General features: G+C 40.0%; 1 protein-coding gene across 8 annotated transcripts in view; it reads left to right on the forward strand.

Annotated features, from left to right (window-relative positions):
• Nyap2 (neuronal tyrosine-phosphorylated phosphoinositide-3-kinase adaptor 2) overlaps window positions 1-20,567 on the forward strand; it is a 278,358-nt gene that overhangs the window by 207,237 nt on the left and 50,554 nt on the right. For 7 of the 8 annotated variants that reach the window (XM_063266525.1, XM_063266527.1, XM_063266530.1 and 4 more), the window contains one exon: window positions 713-816. In XM_063266525.1, the coding sequence (XP_063122595.1) occupies window positions 713-816 (104 nt within the window). Of the gene's footprint in view, window positions 1-712; window positions 11,073-20,567 lie in introns of those variants that run through there. The other variant, XM_017596837.3, reaches the window with a different exon arrangement.

Genomic DNA, 20,567 nt, shown 5'->3' on the forward strand with positions numbered 1-20,567 from the left:
GAAAGACAATTGCTGGCAAACCTGGCAACTGATACTTAATTCCTATAAGTTGTTCTAAACCTTCCACTCAAATACATGCCACGACATATGCATGGTCAACACACACACACACACACACACACACACACACACACACACACACACACACACACAAATCATCTCATAGAAAGCAAATGGAGAGTAATTGAAAATCTTGTATTGAAAGCATGATAAATACAGTCATAGAAAGATAGACGGAGGGAGAGGGGGATGGAAAAACATTGAGAGTAGAGGAAGAATGAAAAGAAAGGAAGTAAGAAGAGAGGGAGGGAGAGAGGGAAATAGAGAGGGAAAGGAAAAATTTGGAGACGGTAGATAGGACATTTTGAGGTCACGGAGTCCTAGTAACTACAGCTGAAAAACGAATGATCAGTCACAGAGTCACTTGCTTTTCTCCTGAATGTGATGTTTTTCTTCCACAGAAACTAATACTAACGTGGTAATTTGTGCGTGGAAACAAGGCCTGCGCTTAAAGGGATTCTCACTCGACTTCTCAGGAGCTCATCTGTGAATAAACTGCCTTTGAGAACTAGTAGTAATGAAAACGTTCATCCCCAGGATAATTATTAGCCAACACCAGGAACATTTTGTACATTCACTTGTTGCCTAACAGCAGGGGAGGCAGGACTCCAGTCCACCACGGCTAATAGTTTTGTCTTCCTCTTGTTCACAGAACCTAAAGTAAGCTGCAAGCTAGGCCGGTCTGCATCTACATCGGGAGTCCCTCCTCCTTCAGTCACTCCTCTCAGGCAAGCCAGTGATCTACAACAGAGCCAGGTACCATCATCGTTAGCCAATCGTGATTGACTTCCTGTGGTGCAGCATATCAAAAGCTTCCCACCTGTCTGTCCTGTGTTGCTGTAGACAACGTTTCCATTTGCTTTGGTTTCTCTCTGTGTGTATGGGTAGGGGAGGAGTTCAGCATCTGTGTTTTCATCTCCAAGAGAATGTCTCTCTTCTTTGTGATTGGTGATACTTTCTTTGCTGTTTGTTACAAGTCGTTTCTGTCTCTGGTTTCCATCATTCTGAAAGATTAATGTAGTAAATGTGCACTATATGTATGGGAATACTCGCGATTTTAAAGAATTCGTTCTCTTTTCCATGTTCTGTGTATTTTTATACTGTCTTTTGCAAATTTATCAACATTTGATAAATTTATCTACTCTTTTGTGTAAATTTCTTTTTAAATGTTTTGTCCATGATATTTGCACAGATGTTGTCCAATGAACCTGTACATACATTTTAACCCTTATCCCGCTATACTGTAATATTTGTGGTAACTTACTTAACATTTTTATCTAGCTCCAAGCATGATTGTAAGACAATGTCTATATTGATGTTCTGATAAATATTCATATATGTCTATGGACTCCTGGGATTGACTGTGGCAGCTAGTCTTTACTCATTCTTAGGCCATAGGGACAAATTAGTCAACCAGATAATTTAGATATTTACCAACAGCCGTAGATTAATAAGGCAAGCTTATAAATAAATGACATTTCTCTCGTAGACCACCAATATCAGAAATGTTCTCAGAAAAGAGACTGTAAGTGTCTGTGCATGGCAAATTGGGTCTTCACTATCACTTGGAGAAAAGAGATAAGAAATAAAAGCATAAGCTAAACTACAACTTATTTCTTCATAGTATACTATGTTGTTTCCATGTTCATTTGGGTGCATGGCTGTGAATGGGAGTTCAGGACAAGGTAAACCTCTACATGTAAACATCATTTTGTAACTCAACCAACAGGAACCAAATAACTTCACTTAACTGGGGAGGTTTGTTATTGTCGCCAGGAGGTATTATGGGTATTAAGCAGGACAACAGGATTTTAGAATAGATGTTCCCCTTCCCAGCTCTTGTGTTTCCATTTATGATGCTCTACTGAAAAAAAAAAGGATGTTATAAAATCAAAGACAAGATCTTCTAAGGAACTGCCCAGCGCTGATCATCAATTTGCACATTCATCAAATACGGTAAATGTCAGGATCTTTTAAAAACATAGCTAAGCAGAATAATTGCATTTTGTAAGGAGAAACATTGTGTTTAGTATTTTTGCCCTACTGAACAATACACAGCATTTGCTTTATGCATATATGAATATCAGCAAACACTTGTCACTCTCAGATGCATCTCAAATGCCATTTAGGATTTCTCGTATCTTAATTTAAACTCTGAAATGCCTTTGTAAGTAAATGTAGCCATCCAGACTACTTCAAGGATCACAGCATAAGTTGTCAGGCTATACTGTCCTTCGAGTCACAGCAACAAGAGGACCCTTTCTCTACGATCTCTCAAATATTGAAAAACTGTTAAAGAGTGTGGTATCAAAATTCATCTCTTCTAACACAGAATTAGGAGACTCTTTGTAGCCGACCAGTCTGATTCCTCAGCTGTTTGGATTGTGTGCTTAAGGTTATATATAAAATGGAAGCAGAGAAAAGACTAAACCAGAGCAGGTCAACCATGCTGACCTCTTACTGAACACCAAGCTTCCCCACAGAGGAAATCCCTCTAAGTCATGCCAGAGATTTATTTGGCCAATAGCATCTGCTGTTCATGTTAGCATGCCTTGAGGTCAGCCCAGCACATATTTTTAATACATAAAAGCCCAAAAAGAGGGACAACAAAAGAGCCACGAAGATCATTACACAAAACCAGTTCCCATTGCAGAATTATTTCTCCTGTATTAATTTTCAACTGAAAAAGAGATTGCATTTAGCAAGGAGCATCTTCCAGAAATAATGTTTATTTCAATGAAATTTGTTGCAGATGGGATCTAGCATTGTGAAATACGGAATAAATTAATGTCAGTTATAAGACTACTGGCAAATAACTTATCACATTATGATGAAATTACACTATGACGATGTCGTGTTAGTAAAATGCAAGTCTGAAAATCACCATTATTTTGTATGTGCTCTCAAGAGTTCTGTCTGATTGGTTGAAAAAAATGCAAGGCGTGAGTTTTCTGTTGAGCTCTCTATTCTGTTTAATTAAAATCAGAGTCAAGTAAGTGAAAGATTACTTTTAAATAGCAGATGCTATCTTCAAATGTTGGGAATCTTAAAATGTTGGGATTATTTGATTTCTAAATTCACGAAAGGATTTTGATTACATTTTAAAACCAACGGTGTCACATGATATTTTGGCATTTAATTTAGATTTGCATGGTCACTAAATTTGAGTGTTTTAAGTAACAGATATTTAGAGACCATTTTTAAGTCTAACAGTCTCATAACCAGCATCTCTGGAAATTCATGACTGGGCAGAATGTAACAAACTCGTGCCTGTCCCCAACAAGCTCCCATCTATCGCTACCAGGAATGAGACAGACTAATGACATTTAGAATTCTCTCTAAGAAGACTTAAACCCATGGGGTAGTAATTAAGTCAAAGGACTCTGAGAGTTTCTACTACCTGACCCTATAATCACCTGTACCTGGATGTGTCCTTTACACCCTTATCATCGGAAGTCAAAACTAGGCCAATGGAAAAGCTATAAATGAGCCGAAGTAAACTCTTTAGTGTGTCAAAGGCACAGATGATATGGGAGGAAGTGAGGGGAAGTTCTCACAGTGACAACCCCATGCTATTTATTGTCATCTCTGCTTGCCCGCAGGACACGTGTGCCAAGCATTTCTGTATTGTGCCATATCGGATAGGTGCTCTTACTATCCCATGAGTGAGGCGGCTGACACAAACTGTTCACGGTGTCTTGCTTATGGGATGCTAGAACCTATGAATTGCAATGCTTAAATGCCTCACCCTTTTTATTTTCCTGAGCCTGTTTTCTTATCTGTAGAACATGGGAAGTATTATTTGTTTTGTAGTATTTTTTGAGAATCAATGTGATTATAAATATATATGATTTATAGTAATATATTATATTGTATATTATATAATATATCATATATTTATATATTTAAGTTATATATTTGTATAATTTTTAATTTAAAATATTGATTATATAATTATAATGTTAATTAAATATAATTATAATAATATAATTATATAATTAATAGTATATTAAATGTAAATACATTTATATATATGAAAAGGATTAGGGAGAATATTAATTCTCTTCTTGCCATATATCATTTTGCTCTCTCAAATACTCAATTTTTTGGTTTGCTGGAAAATTCTAAGAGGAGACTTCTGGCCAGTGGTGTAACAAAGCCGTTGGATGCAGATGGGTGGCTTGGTTAGACCCATATTATCAGCCTCATGTGAGAAATTAGACACTCAGAATTTGCTGGAGTAGTGACTTTTTCTTGCACTGTACCTACCATGTGTGGTTTGGAGACAAGATATGTGGAAATTGACTATAGGTGTCATTTCACTCCCCTGTCATCTATTACTACTTATTGTCCTATCTGGATTAAATGAGAAATGGATGCAATGGAGTTTTCTACAGCTATCTAGGATTCTATCATCTCTCGTGGTTAGGAGAAAGAAGATGCAGAAACACGGGACAGATTTTTGCTATGGTCAGACTCTGCTTTAAGATGTACTACTCCTCTGTTTCAAATGCCTTGTTCTCTTTAAACACCAGCACTGCACACTGTGGCATACACCTTCAACAACTGAAATGAATGGGGCTTCAACAGGTTTCCACACTGCTTGGAGAACCTTTAACAAATCAAGTGGATACACAGCTCCCTCTAGCAACCAAAATGTATACTACAGCCTTCTCTTCAGGTTACTTTAAATAGGGGGTCTTACTTTTAAATAACACCATTTTGAGTAAGGAAAATAAGGAATTGATCCAATTTCCCCCTGAGTGCTACACGTCTTTATGGATAGATGAAGTTCACTTCATTGGGGTGCATGACCTCTTCCATTTATTTTAATTATCTCTGCTCAACCTGAGTCTTGCGAATACAACCTTATCCTTCTTTAACAGATGGAAATTAAAGTGCAGGGGTGAAAAGCTTAATTCAATAAATGGAAGAATACCTTCTTGAATTTTTTCTGCTGTCAATGTCTTTGAGATGAGTAGCCTAAGAATGTTAAAAGAAAAAGAGTTCTTCCTAGCTAAGGGGTAAGTTTTCCTCCTACTTAGGGGACCAGTGGAATGTGAAGCAATGTTTGCCTATAATACCAGCTCGCACCGCACTTTATTCCATTTCCTCCCAATCTTCTTATGCTGTGACACTTGATGCAGTTCCTCATGGTCCCCGACCATAAAATTATTTGGCTGATACTTTATAACTGTAATTTTGCTACTGTTAGAAGTTGTAATGTAAATATCTGGTTTGTGACACCCAAAGAGGTTGAGACCCACAGATTGAGAAGTTCTGCTTTATTTGAATAATAAATATGGTCCAGTGGTGCATGCCTTTCTAAAGAAACTCTGAAGATCACTAGCTGCTCCCCTCTATTCTGTGCTACAAATAAATATTGCCCCTGAGGTTGAGCCACCTCGCTAAACAAAGCAGATATTTTAAGCAATGTTTGTGTTCATCCTGCAACTGCCACATTTATCTGGATTCTATATTTATATCATATAATATCAGTGCTTTGTACTCTTGATATCCTGTCTATTAGGAAGTCAGAGTATTTCTATTAGTGAGAAAGCTGAAGCCGGAGTGCCTCTGTCCATTCAAATCTGACACTAGTCACAGGATGCTAAGGTGTATACACAGAATGTCCTATTAAAACCCTGCTGTACACATAACTGCCTTCTTCATGCTTTCCTCAATTGCTCTCCACTTTCTCTTTCACTCATTGGCTTATTAAACATGCAGATTGTCTTGGGTCTTACGTATGTGTTCATCCTTCTTAATGGAATTCACATAAGGGGGCATGAATTTCTTAGGGACTTCAACCAAGCAGCTCCCTGCCTACGACTTGTATTCCCCAAGGGTGAAATGAGCTTAGCAATGTGACTCTATCTTTGTCGGATGACTCAATTTCCACTCCGGTGTTTTCCATTGAAAGAACTCAGGAGAGACACAAAGAGCAGAATTTTGTTGCAGAAGAAAGGTCTGGAAGTATATGATGGACAAAGGCCCCATGGCCTCCATGTACATTTCAGACTGGTGTATGAGTTGCTTCTCTATCATAGTGATAAAATGCCATAACTAAAGCAACTTAGAGAAGGAGGACTTATGTTTCTAGAGGGATAGGAGTCCTCCATGGCAAGGGAGCACGACAGCCAGTGGTCAGTCGCCTGAGGATGCTGAGAGCTCACATACTGAACTAACTGCAAGCTAGAAGAAGAGAGAACGAACTGGGAATGACTGAATCCTCAAAATCTGTTTTCACTCTCATACTTCTGTCAGCAAGGGTACATCTATTAAGCCTCCTGAAACAGTGCCACCAACTGGGGACAAAATATTCAAATGCCAGAGACTTTGGGGAATTCAAACCACTATAGATAGCTTTTAAAGTCTCTAGATCATATAATTTTTCTTTTGAGTTTTTTTCTATCCAAGAAGCAGGTAGACCCTCTTAAAATGACTCTTACTAAGGGAGATAATAATGCCCTTCAAATAAGAAAGAACTAGAGAGTAATCAGGTAGGGTTTACTTAGTGGGCTTTTAGAGGTTCAAAAGTTTGCTATGCCACGCCTCCCTCCCAGGGCCAGAGATGATTAAAATCCCATTCTATTGGACAATAATCATAGTCCTGTAGTTTTAGTCATTAGTCTTACAAGCTGCTTATTGTAAGGTTAGCCCCGGTGATCTCCAGGCCTGGATGGATTGACCCTGTGATCAGCTTCAGTGAGGCAGCTCAACTTTATTCTTGGTGAACAAGGGTTATGGAGATCTTGGAGAGTGGGTCATGGTGAATATACTTTCTTGGCTACGATAGGAGTGCTTCATTTACATGAAGAAGAATTGCCAGGAAGGTCCTTATCAGGCAAGAGAAAGTTGAACCTGTAAATCTGTCCATAGACTATGTGAATTTCCACAGACATATTTTGGGGGTTATGGGTTGGAAGGGCTGATTGGTCATAACACAGTACCTAATTATCATACAGTGGGAAGGGCTGAGCAGTTCTTATGTGTGGAATCATGAAGCCCTTGTGGGGAGCTTTATGCAGGAGCATCCTCTACATAAGGTAGGACACCTGTGCTTAGAGACACTCTCCAGATAAGATCAGGCAGAGAAGAGGAAGCCCCACTGAGAAAGAGAGTCCTCCATTTTGTACTAAGCTCAGAGAGCTTACCCAGATATGTTGAACTACGATCTTAATAGCAGGCTCTTCCAACAGTAGAGTGTAGACTAGTGTTAGGAGAAACTGACCACGTTGAAACCATGCCTAAGTGCTCAGAGTATGTGCACGTTACACATACATGTGTGTGAATATGCATAAACATGCATGTGCTGCTATGACTGTGCATGGGAGTGAACATGCCTCTGAAGATTAGGCCTTCAGCAAACCTAATAGATTGCATATTCTGGAAACAAGGTGTAGGCCATAGCACACATCTGGACCTGACAGCATCGGCTGCTGGAGTTTGGGTGCGGATTTAGCCAACAACACACAACAGACATTAATGTATTCACTAAGGCTTACCTGGCTTCTGGATTTCTGCAGCAATCCCATAAACAGACACTTTAAAGGGGGAAAAATAACCATACTGTCAGTTCAAAGCATTTGTATTTGTGAAGCAAAGACTGCATTTGAGCTGGTTAGTAATCCTCGGTTGTCAGCTATTTTGACAGGGATGGTATTTGGTATTTGAAATGCTGCGTTTAATGGCTCTGTTCCTAGAAAATGAGGAAGTCATTTGAAGGACCGAAGACTGTCAAGAGTAATCCTACCTGACACAATCAACTTTGCATATGAAAGGGAAGAAGACTTCCCTGAGAAGAACCAAAGTTGCTTATCTTTCAAGTGCACTTTGAGTGGATCCCCAATCTGTGCCATTTACCAACAAAACCCTAAATAATGGCACAAGGGGCTCTTGGGGAGTCCAGACACTCACACGGTCTCTTGGTGTTACCAAGCCTAGGGAATCCTCACGTGTTTTGATTTCTAAATTCTTACAAAGTAAGGTGATGGATTTAAAAGCAAATCTCATAGTAGAGTGCTGGAAAGTACTTCTTTTTCCATTGTTCATTTGTTGGTCATGTCCCTCCTTTGATCATTTTGTCTGAGCACAGAGAGGCAGAGACTCTTAATGTAACATCTCTTCCTTCTTAGCACAGGCATGCATCAGGAGAACAAAGCACTGGGCAGCAGATCAGGAGAGAGGCAAACCATACCACAGTTTTATTCTTTGAGTTTCTTTTGCTTGAAGCCAGGTGTATTTTGGAAGACAGCTGTGCAGCTTTATAACAGAACCATCGCCTCTAGTCCATTTTTTTCTATAACTCCAATCTCTATCCCAGGTCTACTTTTCACAGCTATAGACGTGAGTATATGTGCCCCACCCTGTGTGACGTTCTGTAGAGTTGTCATATTGTTCTACACATTTCAAGGCCCTGGTGAGTTGGTCCTGGTCTCGTTCAGCTAAATCAACCACCACTTATTCATATCCTTTAAATACTCCTTGTGGGCACTGCACACTTCCCACCAGAAAATCCTTTTCACTCCTCAGTGCTCTCAGGGTGTCTACAAAGATTGCATAGGCCTCATTTCCTCTGACAACCTCCTCTTAGCGTGTTCACATGAGTATTAATCCGTCCTCTAGTCAGATCCTATTATTCCAAGTACATGTTCCTTCTTTTTCTTCTTCATGATCATAAATGGCTTTTAGTGAACATTGGTTGGAGAAGGATTTTACTTAACATCATGGACATGTCCCCTGAAGAGGCTTGTCACTTAAGCAACCAGTTCCTAAAGTGTGAAGAAAAACTCATGATTCATTTTTCTCTCCCCACCTCCCTTCCCTCCTTCCAACCGTCTCTCTCTCTCTCTCTCTCTCTCTCTCTCTCTCTCTCTCTCTCTCTCTCACTCAGTCACTATTTTTCTCTGTGGGAGAGAGTTAACAAGCCTTGCTCTACTGTGGCTCAACAGCTCTTAGTTGATGGCTCCTTCATGCTTTCTCTTCATGCTGAACTAAATCATGTGATGCCTCTCTCATTTCTCTGAAGGGTTTCTCCTCTGGTCTTCTACCTGCCCATAACTATTATCTTGCAACAAAGAACATTATTCCTACCACATCCGACTTCTGTTCTATGTCTACCCAATCAGAGAGAATTTTGGCTAAATTTCTTTACTATCAGAATTTTAAATTTAAAGACATAAAGCAGACATTTAAAGGGAGACGAGAGGAGAGAGAGGAGAGGAGAGGAGATCACATTACTATACTAACATTTTCCCACAAAGCCATTCCAGAGATTTATGGGCCATAAGTATTTTCAGTATATTATTTTCCTTGAGAAGGCAGATATTTATTTTCAAGTTAGAAAGTTCAAGCTGCCTTAATATGTATTGAAGGAACATTTATGGTAAAGGTATAACAGATAAGTCCTCTGCAGGCTGTGATGATGATTGGCCAGGAGCATGGGAACTCCCAGTAGTGGTTCTCATAATTCCCACATATCCTTCCAACAGCTGGTGAATGGGAGAGTTCACTTGATTGCTCACCAAGAAAAATGAGAGCGATAACAGAAATGCAAGGCCCCCTGAGAGAGGTGACACAGTATGGCAACTCCTGGAAAAGAAATCCCCATTGAACTCATTCCTGAACATGAAGTTCATTTTTAATCATCTCTGTCAACAAAAGGAGAAAGAGCATACCACTGGTGCCAGTATAGAAAGGCAATCTACACTTAAATGGTACAAATGTGGACCTAGGGCAGAACCTTAACTCTGATGTATGACACTGAGTGAAGACTTGTACAGTCCCTGAGAATGGGGAGGTATGGGGACATTTCCTACAAATTATTTAGTACAAGATATTATCTGAGAGAGAGAGAGAGAGAGAGAGAGAGAGAGAGAGAGAGAGAGAGATTAATACAAGCTGCATTTTTCTCTTTTCTGTCTTATCTCTGTGTCTCCACATCTCATCTTTGTCTCTCTGTCTCTGTCTGCCTCTCTCAATCTCTTTCTCTCTTATTGCTCTATCACAGCTTTATAGGACAGCCATGGGCACTTGAACACTTGCTACTGGGTTGGTTCCTCCTAAGTTATGAGTTTGTAGAATTTTTAAGAATACTTCTGCAGCCAAATGGAGAAACTGAAAAACTGCAATTTCCCAGAGACCGACAACCGTTCGCTGTGGTGCTCTCCAGATCTGACTCCAATCGGGTTTCATTTGTGCAGTTATCTGTATTTTCAATGTGACTCCAAGGGGAAGCTACACTCACACTCAGGGGTGACAGCACTTCCTCTTTTCCCATCTCCTCCCTGAGCGAGGAACAACTGTCCAGGCTCCAGCAACATTGAGAGGGTTTCAGTTCCTCTCCCAGAAACAGGGATGCAGAGTGGGGTGAGGAGTGTGGCTCAGGATGGTGGAGTAGAGGAAGCCATATTTTTTTTAATCCTTACTTTTACTTAGCAACTCTCTTGCAGGCCAGGTGGACGGCTATCTGGATGACCCTGAAGGATGCTAGGACTTGCTCGGGCAGAATAGTGCTTAGTCAATCTTCTATGCCACAAGCATGAAACCAGCAGCTGGGAGCTCTGCAAAAGGGCATGGAAGATAATAATAATGATTGGGACTTATTCTAAATCCCTGTCCTCTAAAAATTATCCACCTACTGTCTCCTATTTAGTCTGGCTTCATATGTGCCACGGACTGAGTCTTGATAACTAGCATGTGTAGCTGTTATGACGTTTGCCCACTACTATTTAGACTTTACAAATGGTATTCTAGCTTGTAAAACTATTGACCCAATTCCCTATAGTCAGAGGAATTTTAGCCTAATAAAGAGATCAGTTACGTGTGTGTACATGGGTGTGCACTCTCAATTCAGTATAATTAAGAAGTGCACCCAGAAAAGATTCATTGCCAGTGTCGGGGATACCATGGAAGGTGGTCAAGTGCAGCTTTATTGAAGGAAGAAGTAGCATTTGATGGCCACCTTAACAGCAGAGGGAAGTTAAGCAGACATCAGTTTTGCAAAAGGAGTAAAGATCTGTCAGCTATGTGATTTCTCATTGGAAGGCAAGCAACTAGCATCAGGGGAGTTACAGATGTTATGGTAGAGAAGACTGGGGAAAATTCATGAAGGGACGAAGAACAAATGTCTAAGCCCCCAGAAACAGAGCAGTCATTCTTTCTCCGTGTTGTGAGTAAAGGAACTTGCTTGCCTAGGATATTCAGCATAAATTTACCAAGAGTTGCTGCCTTAGAAAGGCTTGTCCCTGTGCGAATAACCTTAAGGATCAGATGATAAGTGATGGTTGGAGACCCTTAAGCCCAACTATTCATGTGAAAAAAAGGAAGAATCCCCAATGGGTGGCCTTCCTAAGGATATGTTTGCTTGCTTCCCTTTCTGTAATGTTGATAATGGAGGGGAATATGCATACTAGTTAACAGAGTCACGTTATAATTCATCTCTGAACATCCCAGTGTCAAAAATCCCCTTTAAACCCCTACAGTGACCTAAAAAGAAACAAAAGAACAATTAAGTAACTAATAACTATTTGATTCTAGGGTTTAATTCAAAGCTTATTTTCAAATCTCAAACTCTCTCCCTCCCTCCCTCCATCCCTCCCTCCCTCCCTCCCTCCCTCCCTCCATCTCTCTCTCTCTCTCTCTCTCTCTCTCTCTCTCTCTCTCTCTTTCTCTCTCTCTCTCCCTCTCTCCCTCCCTCCCTCCCTCTCCCTTAATTCATGGTCCTTTTTAAAAAACAGTGTTTGCCTCCGTGTATATGTGTGTACCACACGTATGCATGGTGCTCACTGAGGTCAGAAGAGGGCAGAGACTTGAGTGACAGTTGGTCATGAGAGAACCAAGTGGCTGCTGAGATCAGAACCTGTGCCCTGCTTTACAGGGACATCAAGCACTCTTAATCGCTGTAGCCCACAGTTGTGCTTCTATCATGAAAAATTTTTCATCTTTCAATGTAGTGACCTTTTCAGGACCAAAACATGTGTTTTGTTTTTGTTTTTTGTTTGTTGCTGTTTTCTGGTTTTGTTTTTTCTGACATTTCCTTTGCTGCTAGACTTGTATTCATATTAGTTAGCAGGAAGGCTACATGGGAGGCTTTCCCAGAAGTGCCTGGACTCAGTTGGCCACCTTACTTTTTCAGATGCTCCACTCTAAATATTATGTCTACCAAGGGGCAGAGACTAAGGTTCTTGAGAATCTGTCCACTGCAGGATCAAACCCGGTGACTAAATATGTGTGCCTCTTGAATTTTATAGAAAAGGAATGTACTTTCTTGTGTACTAAGATTGATATAAGTTTGATGTAACATATGTGCCTTCTCATAGTAATCACAACAGTCCTACAAAGCAGTGCTCTGTCAGAGAAGCAGCTGAATAGCAGCAGACCAAAGAGAGTCCTGGAGCATGTAACAGAAGGCCAGGGGCTGGATCTCCTCACTTCTCACTCTAGGGATAATGTTCTAGGTCAGTGATCCTCAATCTGTGAGTTGGAATGATGACCCTTTCACAGGGGTGACTTAAGACCATCAGAAAACACATAATACATTACAATTCCTAACAGCAGCAAAATTGTGGTTATGAAGTTGTAAGAAAAATAGTTTGATGGTTCGGAGTCACCACAGCATGTGGATGTGTATTAAAGAGTCGCAGCATTAGGAAGGTTGAGAAGCACTGCTCTAAGCTTCCCTATAGTCCTTTTGTCCTAGCAATCAGAGCAAATGCCTTTTGCAAATTTGCTGTGCACTTCTTCACCACTAGAGGGGGAGCAAGGACCTTCAAAGTTAACGCATGGTTTCTTGCAAGCAACTTCTGTCTCTCTCTCTCTCTCTCTCTCTCTCTCTCTCTCTCTCTCTCTCTCTCCCTCACACACACACACACACACACACACACACACACACACACACACACACACACACACACACACACCACTACCACCACCACCACCAACAACAACAACAAAACAATGAAACTGTTCACTGTCTCCCCAATGTGCCTGTTTTTGTATGTTAATGTAGTTTAAAGTATATTGTAAGGTAATGAACTATAAATACAATGTAACAAGATTAAGGATACATGTGAATACTGACATACAGTTATATGAGCCCATGTTCTTTTTTTCATTTATATACACGTACAGGAGACTTACTGTTTTATAATATTTACCATCAACCTTCAGGATTAAATCATATGATATATGAAACTAATCATGGCTACTTTCTTCAAGCCTATCTCTTTCTACTTAAAGAAAAGGTTAAAAAATCAATGGGGAATAGAAAAAAATCATTGGGGAATAGAAATTTTGTTTCTATTATATCATATTACTCTAAAATTGTCCTTTCCCAAAATAAGTCTCCAAGGACTATGTCTTTCCTTAATGTACCAGGAACTACATTATATCTTTATCTTTCTTGAGTAAAACATGATTATATTTAATTCATCCCTCTAAAACTCACTCCAATGGACTAATATAGGGTAAAACTAATCTTCATACATTTTCACTGACAATGATCTACAAGATTAAATCCTACCTGGAGATTAACCTAGCAGCCTACATTTAAAAACCTAAAAGAATAGCGATAACTCATTTACTGTAGGGACAAAGCCGAATGAAGAAGTGAAATTCCGTGAACATGGGCTCCATAAAATACTAGAAAGGAGTTCTATCTGTTCTAGCATTTGAAAATCACCAAAATAAAATCCCCATATCTATCTATCTATCTATCTATCTATCTATCTATCTATCTATCTATCTATCTATCTATCTATCTATCTATCTCCTATCTATCTATATCTATCTATCTATCTATCTATCTATCTATCTATCTATCTATCTATCTATCTATCTGTCGGGGCTGGGGAGATGACTGAACATAGGAAGTAGTGAGCATTTTGTCGCCCAGATGTTCAGATAGCCAAAAAGTCTATAGATAAAGATGTGATGGTAGTTTGCAAAGGAAGCTGGGAAATGTATTCTTTGGTCATTGGGAAATTATGGTTCCTAATGCCCAGATGATATGAAAATGCAAGGAAGGAGTATTACAGCTGTTTTCTGCTGAGGCAGAGTCTTTGTCACAGGGGTTATATATGGGTCATTGAAGAGGGGATCCTCTGGCCATGTAGCGAGGAGAGATCTTAACTTGATTGGCTGTGATGGGTCGGGTGATTGCTGTCCTATATTCCTGAACAAACTTGGAAAATTATGATTAGAGGGCCCTAAGAAGGTGATTTGGTTAGGGGGGATTTTCTGGGAAAGTTCAGAGATGAGGACAAGCAGGAGGGAGAGAGTGAGCACAGAGTTGATTTAGGGTGACAGTGACTGGTCCCATTGCTGGGACTGTTGCACTTAAATGAGCTATCAGAAGCAGGGAGCTACGGAGCCTCAAAAGAAGGAAACAGGAGAAATAGATGATTAATGTAAAGAACTATGTCTGGCCTGGGGTAAAAGGGATGAAGTTCACCCTTAGCCAGGTTCTCCATAGCATCTATGAGGTATTTCAGAAGATGTATCAGAAGCACATGGAGCTATTGTGGGGCAAAAGCTATAGTGGGAGCTTGCTTGGAATGGGTATATGGTGGAGTCTATTAAGTAAAAGACCTAATAGACAGGGTAGAAATATATGTGTTAGGATAATAATAAGGAAAGCGTGATCAAGATGGGGAGCCAGAAGCCCATACAAGGGAGAAGGCTTCTAGTTGGACTTTTCCTGCTCCTTGTCCTAAGCCCTGCTTCAAATGAGCTATGACTTGTTAGTGTGGAAGCAGCAGATTAAGAGAGGAGGGCACAATCCCATCCCAGCAGTCAGATCTGGTGCCTTTTGACCTTGGAGTACCACAGCAGTCAAGTCGCCATACTCTTGCTGATCGATGCTAAGCTGATCGGCACTGGTGATGCAGTGAGGAGGGTAACCAATGCACAGAAGGCTCCAGCCCATATGTTTAGTTCTGAGTGTCTAAAACAGTGGCCACAGTAGCAAGAAGATTGATGAATTGGGTGGTCCATGGCCCATTAGTCTCCTTTTAGAGGGATTTGGGGTACCATTGTCTTGGTAACTGTTTCAAAGCTGAAAGAAGGGTGAAGAGGAGGCTACAGTTAGAGGTAGAGTTCCTCAGAAGAGGGTCCATTCAGGGAACCACAATAAAACTTAACAGTTGAGGAAGATTTATAACACCAGACAGGAGGTGATAACTGTACAACTTTGTGAGGGACATTAATAGACAAAGTTGCATGAAAACTTTTATATAAAGATTAGCATGAGTTAAGTGCAATTGTTTAACTGTCTGGACCATGTACTGGAGTTCTTTAGAAGGATAAGGCAAAATTAGTTGTTTCTTTAAATTAGATTCCCACATAATCTTTCATAGCTGATTTTTTATATATCTGATTTTGAGTATTATCTTAAACAAACTTTAAGTTTACTTTAAACTTGCTTTAGGCTTAATTTTGACAAACATGCATACTACTTCATATATGATGGGAGAAAAAAGTTGGTCTGTCCCTCCAAGCTTGTCTCTGAAAATGAATTATATTTGTACTGAGCATGACTGAATACAAACTTGTATATATCTTTATCAGTGTTTATCATTAACAGTTTAGAACAAGTTGGTACCTTTCAGAAGATTAGGACTTTTATCCCTATTAAATTTGAGTCTTAAAAGTTTACAATATTTGAATTAATGATCTGTTAGTATCAAAATAAATTCTAAATCATAAATATAGTTCACAGAGAGAGTGGGAGCCTCATTTTTGAGATCCTTTTACAATATGCTTTTACAAAAAATATTGACTCACTTTCTCCAAACAGTTAAAGTTCAATAAAAACAGCAAAGGGAACCTTAGGGACTTATAAACATTAATCATCAAATATATGTTACACATGTTCATGGTTTTTTGCTCATCTGTTATTTTTCATTCTCTGGACCAATATGATCATACAATAAAAAACCATGCTAATCTAAAGTATCTTGAAGCCCTGCTGCTGCCTCCTTAATATAAGGAGCATGAAATAAACCATTGTGGAGACCTGGTGTTGCCTCTTTGTTTAAAAATGGGGGAAGACGATGGTAAGTAGAGGAATACCATGTGATCATTTTAACCAAGATGGCAGTCAAGTCACATGTCATGCTTCTATCCTGATGTTACCAGCGAAGAAGGTGGCAAGTCACATGATGCTTGGTCATCAGCCCAGATGACAACAAACTACGTGGCACTCCAAAGTCAGCTCACCAAGATCATGCCACTTCCCCAAACAACTGGCGAATCTATGTTCCATACAGGGTTTATTATAGCAAATTAAAATTTGCTATACATTCTTTTAAAATCATGCTCAAACAACTTACAAATCCTAAAATACAGAATGTTAATATTTTGACAAGTGCTTTAAAGACAGTAAACAAAAACCAATAAAAGGGAGAGGAGAATTCAGAGAGTTAAACAGCTTGTATTTTGTAACCTCTGTAGGAAATAAGCTACTTCTTAGTTGTTCTCCACTGCAAAAATGTCTTTTCCAGGGCTATTCTGTTTTTCTGTTTTCTTTAACTTGTCACCAGGTCAGATAGCTGGTTTCTGATCTCAGGGTACTTTGAAGGAAACTTTTAAACAAACATGCTTGAGTCTGGGACAGCTTGACCAAATTTCAGTCGCAGAACTAGCCTTCTCAGGAAAGTAAGGCAGCATAAAACTTTTTTAAAAAGTATTATTCTTACCCAAAAGATCTTTGAATCTTTTTTTAAAACTGAATCCAGTGATCTACATATCCATACCAATTTATGTGTATCTATAGACGAGTGCAGACAATCTGTAATGCTTTAACCTATAAGGTGGGATGCTGCCACTTTATAGGGACAGAAGTGACTTCCACATTCCACTATGAAAGCTGGGAAATATAGTTTTTCAGCAGAAAGCCATTGAGATCAGTGATCACCTGATAAAAATGCTTCTACCAGCCTGAGTACCTGAGATCGAGTTCATGGAACCCACATATAGCAGGATTTATAGTGTGAAGATCTATAATCTCGGACTTCCTATGAAGAGATCAGAGGAAGAGAAAGGAGAGACCTTCAAATGCCTTGATCCAGGGTGCCTGAAGTATGTAGTAAAGAGACTATAAGTCCTTCCTGAATATTAACCAACTCTTACCCTGCTCACCATATGAGATCAGACCAGATTGGAACAGTCAGGGTGTTATGGTCTTAGACTAAACCTTGTCTCAAACAAGAAGAAAGGCTTATATTAACACCTGAATCCTACCTATGATCCGTGCACACAGGCCATGGTCTGAGCAAGCCCTTATTTACAAACATGAATATGTGTATATACATATATGGACATACATAAATACAAACATTATACACACCCACACCTCAAAATTTTTGAAAAATATGAATTGAAAATAGGAACTGAAGAGATAGCTTAACAGGTAAAAACAGACAGTACTTTTACATTAGATCCAAGTACAGTTGCCAGGACTCACTTCAGATGGGTCACAAATGCCTGTAACTGCAGCCTCTTGGAGATTGTATGCCTCTGACCTCTGTGGGGACCTACACTAACATGAACATGCATATCTGCAGACATAGAGAAACCCATATGCATTATTAAAAATAATGAAAAAACAAACCATGAAAGGTTAAGACAACAGAAATTAGGGATAAAGAAATCTAAAATGGAAATAAACACATCAAGCCACTTTTGTATTCATGATAAAATTTATGGAATAATTAATTATGTTTAGATTCCAAGTGGCAAAAGAAGAGAATGAAAGGTTTTATTTCATTTCCACCTGCCTAGGAAAGGGTGAAAGGCTAAATGGATAGATAAAACCATTCAAAACCTCTAGCTGTTTGAAATGCTCTCTGAGGAAAGGGGTATGTATAAAAGTTCAAAGAGCATCAGGAAACTGCCTTCATGAGACAGTGACATGCCAACAATGACATGGTCTTCATATGTATGACAACGTTGACTTTGCATATTTTGATCTGTTCAAATACAGATCTTTTTCTTGGCTTATGTGTGTAGCATTGCTGGTCCTAATTCTGAGGTTTTCTGAATAATCCATGATCAATCTCTTTACCCAAGCCACAGTTGCTGTGGCCCTATCACCCTGCCTTTGACTATGTACAAATAAATAAAGGAGCAGAGATGGCAGAGACTGCATTTCCTCCCAATCAGACAGTTGGATTGACTCAAACAAATGGGCACATGCTCTTGTAAATGGCATTTTTTATTAGATGTCAAGAAAACTCTAGAATATTTCAGATGGCAAGGCCATTGAATATTTATTGGAGGACTTTTAAAACTGTGACAGATTCCCAAAGTGTTGAAATGACATGAGTGGGCTTCTTCTGGGCTAGAGGAAAGGGTGGCCATGGGCTTTGAGTTCTTTGCAACTTGGGTCTGTAGGAGATCCTAAACACTAAATACTCTTATGTACACACAGGCAAATGTGCACTGTTGTGAGAATGTGTATATTCTAGAAAACTAGGTAGGTAATTATTCTAGGGGATTCTAGAGGATTCCAGGAGGGCCAAAGGGCACATGTGTTGTGAAAGCATTTGAAATGAATCTGCCAGGCTGGGAAGAGCTCAAGAGAATGATGGGGGTAGGTAGAAGAGGTTGGAAAGAGAAGCAACAGAAATAAATTTTGTTTGAAAAATGACTTACTGTACATGAATACTTCATATGTGAATGAGCATTCTTTTAAATGGTCTCATCATTTGCAAAGTCTTATGGTGCCACCAGAGGGTAGTGTTGCCTTAGCATTTTCTCCTGAATGTCAGCTTTTCTGCTAAAACCCTGCAGTAGGTTTCTCTGCATTTGCTTTGGAAGCAGCACGCAGTGATTTATCCTGTACTCTGTGCTGCAGAATGGCGGAGATCTGGCTAAGGATCAACACTCCTAAAATTTCTTGGTAACCATACAGACCTTGGGTCTTCATGTGTCACTGAAAAATGCCACTTTTCCTCAGGCAGTGATAGGAAGTGTGGGCCTCACCATGGCCTCGTGTGAATCAAACCCATGGTCATGCAACCTCTTCAGTAACAGGATTTCAGGACTAATGAGGGAGTGTTAGACCTGCAGGAGTGTCGGGAAGCTGAGGCTCCTTTGAGAATTGAAAGACTCTCGGGCTCTCCAGCAGTTGGTTCTGTCTTCCTCTCTTCACTGGCGGGAAGATGAAAAGACCAAAGGAATCTTTAGCCTTCTCTGTAGTCGCTACCAGCAGTTCTGTCTCCATTTTTGTGTTGAGTAGAAAGACAAGCATCCTGCCTTCCCTGGTCCAGCTCGCTTGCTTGCAGAATGATGCTCTGGCGAATTTGTCACACGGTGTGTGGAGAGCCCATTCACAGCAGAGGGAGTCAGGTGAAGCTACAAAGCCTAGGAGCTAATTCTCCAGAGTGAGGTAAAAGAGACTTCAGTAATTAACTGTCTATTCTGAGAGCTGCTGGGTAGTGCCTAGGAAAGATAGAGCTAAGCTTTCCTCTCCCCTTGGGGTACTAGATGAGAAGACTGTGGCCCTCAAAGAGAGACTCACTCACAGTTTGGGGCTGAGTCCATAGTCACGTACCGTGTCTGAATCTGAGTGCTGAACATGTGGGTTTAAAGTGTCTTCTGAGATGCCATGTTAAGAAGGGTTATACACCCCCATGTCATCAAATGAAATGACTTGTGATGTTGAGTTAAAAACGGTGAGCGCTTGCTAACACCTGTCTGGAGCATGTGTTTCCCTTTGTCTACAGCATATTTGGCCTGTGGGAAGGGATACTGCTCAGGGAGTAGTTGACAGGAAGTGTTTGCATTCAACTTTGCCCCCTTGAGACTGTGACGGGGCTCCATGAAAGGGGAAGTGGTGTGTTATGGTGTGATTCTGATTAGCTGGGGGAAACTTGAGACCTGTAATGTGAATTAAGCAGCAGATGCCCTCCATCTACCAGTGACCACAATCTCTCTGAGCCTTTCTCTTTCGGTTATCTGAGACCAGAAAGACCCTTGGAATTTGCTGTTAGTCAACTGAAAAGTGGACCATGTGCTTGATTACATGTGCCAAATCGGGTCTACTTTCAGACTCTTCTGGGAACAGTGCGTTGCTAGAGAAGCCGAGGTTATATTTGGTCACCATAAACTGTGGGAATTTCTTGATACTTACTGAGCATATGATAGTCATTAGAATTCAGGGAATTAAAAGCCAGCACAATTTGGGAAGCGGTATACTTTAGTTCCTCATGTAAGACAAGTGCTCCAACATGACATAGTAGCCCCCACCCATAATGGATATCATTTGGAAGTCATAACTCTAATAACATACTGATTGTAGAACCAACTGTGTTTTAGTAGAGGGGCACAGTCTCAGTTTTATATAATACCATAAAGGAATAAAGTGGTTCTTAATGTCAAAAGGAGAGTTAATGATAATACACAACTCCCACTGTTGAAACTTCAAAATGATATGCCTTCTCCCACAAGTCACACACAGCAGCTAGTGGATCTTTGTGATTCATTTGTTTACTGACAGTGAC

The sequence above is a fragment of the Rattus norvegicus genome, chromosome 9 (genome assembly GCF_036323735.1).
Source record: "Rattus norvegicus strain BN/NHsdMcwi chromosome 9, GRCr8, whole genome shotgun sequence".
NCBI lineage: Eukaryota > Metazoa > Chordata > Mammalia > Rodentia > Muridae > Rattus > Rattus norvegicus.